General features: G+C 42.3%; 1 protein-coding gene across 1 annotated transcript; it reads right to left on the reverse strand.

The window, feature by feature from the left end:
- Nucleotides 1–6107: 6107 nt before the first annotated feature.
- On the reverse strand, nt 6108–7031 carry OR9A2 (olfactory receptor family 9 subfamily A member 2; the record flags this gene model as incomplete). Its single annotated transcript, XM_084230271.1, is given in 6 exon segments — nt 6108–6247; nt 6250–6479; nt 6481–6602; nt 6606–6817; nt 6820–6946; nt 6948–7031. Coding segments are annotated over 6 exon segments (915 nt in total).
- Nucleotides 7032–7703: the final 672 nt, after the last annotated feature.

A 7703-nucleotide genomic window follows, 5' to 3' on the forward strand; every position in this document is an offset into this window, starting at 1 on the left:
GAACCTTCTGTCAAGTCCTGTGACTTTCAATGTTAAACTCCATGTTTACTCTTCACCGTGACTATTCTTTGATGACAAAGCATCTCCTTAAATGTGGCCAGAGAAGACCTCTGACTGTCACAGTGGCCTGAAGTACAGTTGAGCCTGTTGTTTTCTCTCCTCTACAATGGCACTTAGCAAAAACCTACCAAATTCCACCACCCTTACAGTGACCCATTTCCCTGACTCACTCACCTTAGTGTATCAGAGCAGGAAACCTTAACAATTGCACTTGCTCTATCATCCTTGGTTCCATCTATACCACCATGGATGGGGATCTTTTTGATATTTGCCCAGTGAGTAATATATGTCCAGATTCCCTTCACTTATGTCTGCTTTCAGAACCACCTCCAAGACCAGCTTTGATTGCACGGGTTCCTGAGAGGCAGAGCCAGAGATGGGGGATTCCTAGAAAGTGGTTTATTGGAGGGCACGCTCTGGAAAGGGAGAGTAAGGGAGGCAGAACAGGTCAGAATGAGGGAAGAAAGCTCATCAGTTTGTGGTCTCTGGGGAGACCACAGCCTAGTCCTAGGAGGCCTCTGAGAGCACCATGGCTCCGTGGAGTTGGTGTCTTGTGGGTCTCTCTGTAAGTCTTTGTCAGCTTCCTAAATAAGGCAGCTCCTATTCCATTCCTGGAAGAAGGGGAAGCTCTAAACCCCCAGCAACTGACCCCCAGAATAGCTGAGTGATGGTGGCAGTGACCTGGTCGAGGGGCTGCTGCAAAGGGGGTACCAACCACTCCTATTCCAGCTTCCAAAAAAAAGTCACCTAAGAGATGACAGACTTTGCTGATATCTAGTGAGATTTCTCATTCCAATGTAGTTGATTTAAATAACCAGAAGGTTTCAACGTGAAGCAATTTCCAAAGGAGCTAGAGATAAATTATTTAATTGCCTGTGTATGCAGAGTTAGAGCCCTGATTAATCTTCATAAAATTAGAACAGTTCTTGTCCTCAGCACAGCTGCTGAGATCCTCTCTCCAAAAATGAATAGGAGGTAAAAGTTAAAGTTTATTTTTTTAAGTTTAGTTTTCCTCCCTTACTTTTAGAAAAGAGAAGTTTTTCTGTAGTGGCAATGAAGAAAAAAAAACATTTAAAACTTGGTCCTTTCTCAGAGTCAGCTGTGAAGAGACTGACCTTATTTGAAACAGAATGTGGGGGAGTTCAAGCCCAAAACCACAATGGAAGTTTAGGTGACAAGCAAAGGTGGGAACTGCTGACTTCATGAGAGATATATGGCAAACTATAGGCCAGTTAGTTTGATGGAGGGAACCAGAGAAGGAGAGAGCTAAGACATGCCTTCCTACGGTCAGGATAAACCTCAAACTCTGACTTCAAAAACTGGCTCTTCAAGGAGTCGAAACCTAATGGGATCTGACTATGGAGAAATTCATGTCACAGGGCATAGTCACAAACAAAAAATACAATTAGCCATCACTCAATGGACCCTAACAGCTGGGTGTGATCAGGATCAGGGACAGTCAAAGAGACTCTTGTTTAAACCAGTGTCTGGGCCTCCCAGGTGACGCAGGTGGTTGAGCGCAGCTCTGTAAAGCTGTCCGCAGCCTCTGCAGTGCTGGCCTTGAAGCAACCCACATGGTGAGACAGACCTCTCCTGTCTTGCCCACTGCTCCCCTCAGCAGTGTATTTCGTCAGTCTGCCTGCTCTGTTCCCCGATCTGTCTCTGGTGAATCCTCTCACCCTCCCACACATCTGGCCTGTACCCCTGTTCTTGTATAAATAAAATAAATCTTTAAAAAATAAAAATAAAACCAGGGTCACTTCAAGTGCATGTAGATGGTAGCACTAGCATGTGCACAGTGTCAGGGAGATGGGAGATGGACTTCACTAAATAGTCCAACCAAGACACTAAACAATCAACAAACAAACTACAATAATAGAGGTGGGGTACACCCTGTGTATACCAGAGTGTCATGCAAATAAATAGAAAAGGAAGGCCCACACACAGGAGGAAAAGCACACAATAGAAATTGCTTACTGGGGGAAGATTTTACATTTGACTTCTGTAGGTTTCGTAGTTGAATAATATAAATGGGTTTAAAGAACTATTGGAATCAATGTTTAACCAAGTAAAGGAAGATGTGATGACAGTGTTTCCCATGTAGAGAATCTCAACAAAGTGATCAAAATTGTGAAATGTCAAATGGCAATCCTAGAGTCAAAAATATAAATAAAATAAAAATACCATAGACAGCCAGAGTAGTAAATTTCAAATGACAGAAGAATGGATCAGTAAATGTGACGATCGATCAAAAAGAATTATGCAATCCAAAGAAAGGAAAGAAAAAAAAATGAAGGAAAGTGAGCAGAGCATCAGAGAAATATTGAGCCTCTAATAAGGGCACAAGCACACATGTAATGGGCTTATTAGAAGCCAAGGAGAGACACAATGGAGCAAAAAACACATTCAAAGAAATCAAATTTGATGAAAGACATGCATTTGTGCATCTAAGATCAGTGAGTTCCAAGTGGGATAAATGCAAGGAGATCCACACACAAACACATAATAATAAATTAAATAAATACAAAAGCATCTTCAAAGCAGCAAGAGAAAAAGACCTCTCATGTAAAGGGGACCCCAATAATATCAAGATCTGACTTCTCACCCAAACAGTTAGGACCAGAAGGCAGTGGGATGCATTCAAGGGGGAAAAATGGTCAATCAAGCATCTTATATCCAACAAAAGCATTTTTCAAAAAATGAATGAAAAAGAAAGATATTTTTCAGATAAACTAAAGCAGAATTTTTTGCTAGCAGATTTTACTCACAAGAAACATTAAAAGAACTTCTTTTCATTAAAAGCTAATGGTTCCACATAGTTACTAGAACACACACACCAACAAAAAAAAAGGACCTGATAAAAAAGAATTACCTGATAAAGGTAATTGTATGATAAAAGATGGCATAAATGTATATGTCTTCTCCTTCCTTCCATTAACAGATTTAAAGAGCAACTGCATAAAATGATCTGTATCCAACTGCACTGTCGAGTGGACAACACATAAATATGTAATATATTTTCCCATAATAGCACAGAGGAGGTAGGTAAAAGCAAAGCTATTTTGGAGAAAGGAAATGATGCCCAATGACAACTTGATTCTCAGGGACAAGCGGAGAGCATCAAAAAGGCTAAATATAGTTATTATTACGAGTACTACAAGGACACACTTGCTCACATCTCTTCTCCCAGCTTCTTTAGAAATTATATAATCATTATAACAATATATTACTGGGTTTATAACTATATAGGCGTAATAGATTTAATAAAGAACATTCATAAAAAATAAAAAATTTAATAGTTTAATTTGTATCATTTGTACTAATGTGTATACATCATGAAGCATGGATATAGAGGAACACTTGTAAGAAATAAAACCCAAATGTGAATGTATAGCCAGAGATATGTATCTGGAAGCAATTTACTTTCACAAAAAAATTTCCAGCAGAAACTATTAAAAACTTTCCTGGTTTGAAGTAGGATTCTCTCTTGTTTTGTTTTGGTTTTTACTGTGAGCATATAAGTAAAAATACAAAGTATATGTTAACAGAGGCGAATGTTAATTAAGTACAAAAATTGCAACACATTCCATTTGACATTCCTCCAAGTATACATAATTATTTTGCAATGTGGTAATCACATATGCATAGGGAGTGCAAATAAAGTTCTATAGCTAGTATCTCTTTTTAAATATCTGTATTGATTATATTGCACTCATTTGTAAGGAACAGAGGACAATATTTGTACAATGAGAAGTTATTGTGGCTTGACCTGGAACTCTCCTACCCTAGACTCAGCATAGAGGAATTTCCTCGTCTCTTCTGAGACATATCTATCTGAGAAAATTCACACAATGATCCGTGCCTGCAGAAAGATGGCTTGGAACATGGCTTCACTTGAGGTGCAGGAGAGGGAAATGGTGGAGGAGGAGGAGGAGAGGAGGAATAGGAATGTAGTAACATTCCTAGAGTTGAGGCAAAATGGGGGGAGGGGAAGAAGAGAAAAGAGGAACAAAAGATCTCAAGAATCAAGGGAGAGAGAAAGAAGAAACTGAAAAGTTAGCAGATGAACAGAAGGTAAGACAGGCAGCGAGCAAGAAAAATGAAGAAATTGTACGAGGGTAGGAGGACTCCTCTGTCCTCTGCCTAGGGACAGCCTAGGCAATACCGTCTTTGTGCAAATTAGGAAAACACACCGTTGCTGGATTAGTGAATTAGGGAAATCAATTCCTCTAGCAGAACATACCTCATGCAATGAACTGGGGGATCAGGGGATCCTCTCTACAGTCAGTGCAAATATGTATCCACATCGGAAACATCGGCAAGTAGCACTGCCAGCTCCAGTGATGATTTTCCTTCAGAAATCCTTTAGCACCTGACTTGGGAAGGATTCAATGGTCCTACCTGATTTCACATTCAGCATGGCCGGGAGTACCACTGAAATTGGTTAATAATTGCACTTATTCCCTGGGGAGCTGAAATGTATACAATAAGCATTTGCAAATACCTGGGCCAAAGCATGAATCTCTGTTGGTCTCGTCTGTCTTGGGCTGGAGAAGTACAAGCAGGGAGTTGAGAAGAAAAAGACAGGGGAGGCAGCATTTCACTGTCCCACGATGAAATGACCACAGTGAGAAAATATGTCTTAAGAGGTCGGAGATCAAGACTGTAAAAGAGGCAAGAAAAAGGGGTAAGAATTATGATAGGTTACTCATTCTTCCTTTAAGTTAGCATTGTGGGTTGGGGGGTGTGGCTAGGAGCAGTGCTGAACCTGACTGTCTGCATGGTTGGTTGGCTACCAGAACATGCTATGGATTTGGCCCCACTCATTGCCTCACCAGTGGCGCTATGGAGTGTGAACAACTCAGCCTGCCTGGTGGTCTTGCCTTCCTTCCCCAGATAGGGAGGCGTCCTCACAGCATACTATTTGGAACCTGAAACACCTCGCCAGCCCACCACTGGAAAGTTCAATTTCTAGACCCACTTCAGGGTCAACAGGATGTGCCAAGTGTTAACCTTTAAGTAAAACTCCTTCCTGCAAAGCCCTTCCCTCTCTGTCATGCAACATTCCTACAGTTATATTGCCAAAGAGCATGCTCTGGAATTGAACTGAGAATTGAGAGGGCAGTCTCTCATTTTCCAAACTCTGCCCACAGAGAAGATCTTGGGAAAGGTGCTGAGGAAGTGGGTTTGGAAGACAACGAATCCAAAGGCATTCTGAAGGCTGCAGACTGGTCTGAGAGCTGTCTGAGCAGGAAGAGTTGTTTTAAGTAGCTATAAAACACAGGACACTCTCTCTAGAATTACTCATTTCATTTTATTATTCTCTATCCCCATCCATGCCACAAGGGAGAGGTTAAAGCAATACCCTGAAGTTTAGCAAAAGGAATGATTTCCCTCTCTTATCTCCAAACATTTTCATCTTCTTTATATCATCAAGATTTGCCACATGAGAAACCCAGAATGGATCTCTCTAGATGTGGCCAAATGAATAGAATGCAACATTTACCTTGCAGTAGCAGTGGGGCCAGGATAACTTACAAGCAGAGAAAAAGCACTATCAGCTCTGTAAAAAACATTTAGCTTTCTTGTCAAGAAATTGCACAAAAATACAGGAAAAGACCTGGCAGCCACTGGTGAAGAAACAAAAAGCGCTTCTCTCCCTTTGTACTCTGACTATGCAACCACCACTCAGATGATGCACCTCACCCCAGCAGACGTTGTCAGAGATGGATCATAAGGACATTAACAGGGCAAGGAAAACCCTTGCAAGAGTGGATGTCTTTCCTCCCTCTACTTTTCCCACTCTGCAGAGATACGCTTGCCTGAGTTCAACAGCAGAAGCAAGCAGAAGCCAAAGAGATTCCGGTGGGCACAGGATGGGTTTCATTTACCAAATTAAACTCCACTTACGCTGCTATTTCCATGGCCTGATCAGAGCTGTGCAGACTATGATCTGTGTCCTGACAATAATGGTGAGAGAGGAGTGAGGGGTTTCTAGGTTACTGAATAATTCACAACCTACCACCTAAGACTGACTGAGAGTAGAGTTAATCTCTGAGGAGCTGGCAGCAGCATTTCATACCATTTTGAGGGGTCTCTTTGACTTTGTCATTCCAGAGTGTGAAGACGAGAGGGCATAGGAAAGGAGTTAACATGGAAATCAACAGGCTCGCTATCTTATTGTGCCCAGCTGCCTACACTTGCCTGGCTTCATGTAGAGGAACAGGTAGGTGCCGTAGCCGATCACCACGAAGGTGAAGTGGGATGCACAGGTGGAGAAGGCTTTTCCCCACCCAGAGGCAGTGGGTATGTTGAGGATGGTGGAGATGATGCAGGTAGAGGAGATAATAGTTGGAGCCAGAGAACCCAGGATGATGAAAACAGCCATTAAGAAGAGAATGAATTCTGTGAAAAGAGTCATCACAGGAGAATTTGAGCAACTGTCCTCGATCACAGTAGAAATGGTCTAACACGTTTGTTCTGCAGAAGGTCAGCTGAAACGTGGCATGGTCTGGCCAGAATTGAAACAGAAAGCCAAACACTCAAAACACAACCACCACCCAGATGCAGGTGCAGCTGCTCATGATGATGTTGTCCCTCAAGAGGTTACAGACAGCCATGTAATGGTCCACAATCATGGCGCCCAATAATGCAAACTCTGTGGTCCCCGCAGCCAGGTCCAGGAAGAACTGAGCAACACACACAGTCAGAGAGGTTGTCTGCATCCAAGGGAGCAGCAACCCCCAGAGACTCACATCATGGATGTGATCTGGATCTCCAAGGAAGAGAGGGGACCAAGGAAGAAATACATGGGGGTCTGCAGACATTTATCAACACTGACAATCAAGATGGCAATCGTGCCTCCCATCAATATCACTGAGTAGAATGTAGAAAAAAGACTGGTGTAGTTCTGAGAACCCAGGGAAGCCTAGAAGGCAGAATTCAGTGGCCCTAGATTGACTGCTCATCATTTAGTCCTTGTTTCTGTGAAACCTAGTATTAAAATGAAAGGCAGCTTTGCTCCACATGGTCCTGCTATCGAGACAGAGGGAGATTAGGACGAGGAATGATTGCCAATCTGATGACCAGAGAGATGCCTTTAATTACCATGCTCTGCACAAAGTCAGACCTAAGTGTTGTCTCCTCCAATCCAGCTCAATGCAGCTCAAAGAATGGGTGAAGACACCCTCTCTAAAGCATGTACCAATATCCAAAAAAGTCCATCATGTTGGTCTCAATGACCAGCATGTTGGTTTCAGTCAAAACTTTAACCTCTCACCAAATCCCCTATGAATGATAATGACTCCTCACTCATTACACACAGACTCCAGCTCCTGATTCTGTGGAGCCTCCAGAACACTGTGAAGCATTCCATCCTACATCCAACTCCACTCTCTGGGGTTGCACTGGGATTCCAATCTTTTGGTGATATGTGTATCTGGATGCATTCAAGCAAGACTCCTCCAGCCATTTATTTCCATGGCACATGCCTGATCACCATCTGGGCACTTCAAAGTGGGAAGAGCATAAGGACAGCCTAACGTAGGAAGTTATATTTGTAACCTGGAACAACTAACAAATGGAAATTGGAAATCTGCTTGGTGCTGGAGTGAGACAGAACAAGTGAGAATTTATCCAAATTC

Source organism: Talpa europaea, assembly GCF_964194135.1.
Source record: "Talpa europaea genome assembly, chromosome: 3".
Classification (NCBI taxonomy): domain Eukaryota; kingdom Metazoa; phylum Chordata; class Mammalia; order Eulipotyphla; family Talpidae; genus Talpa; species Talpa europaea.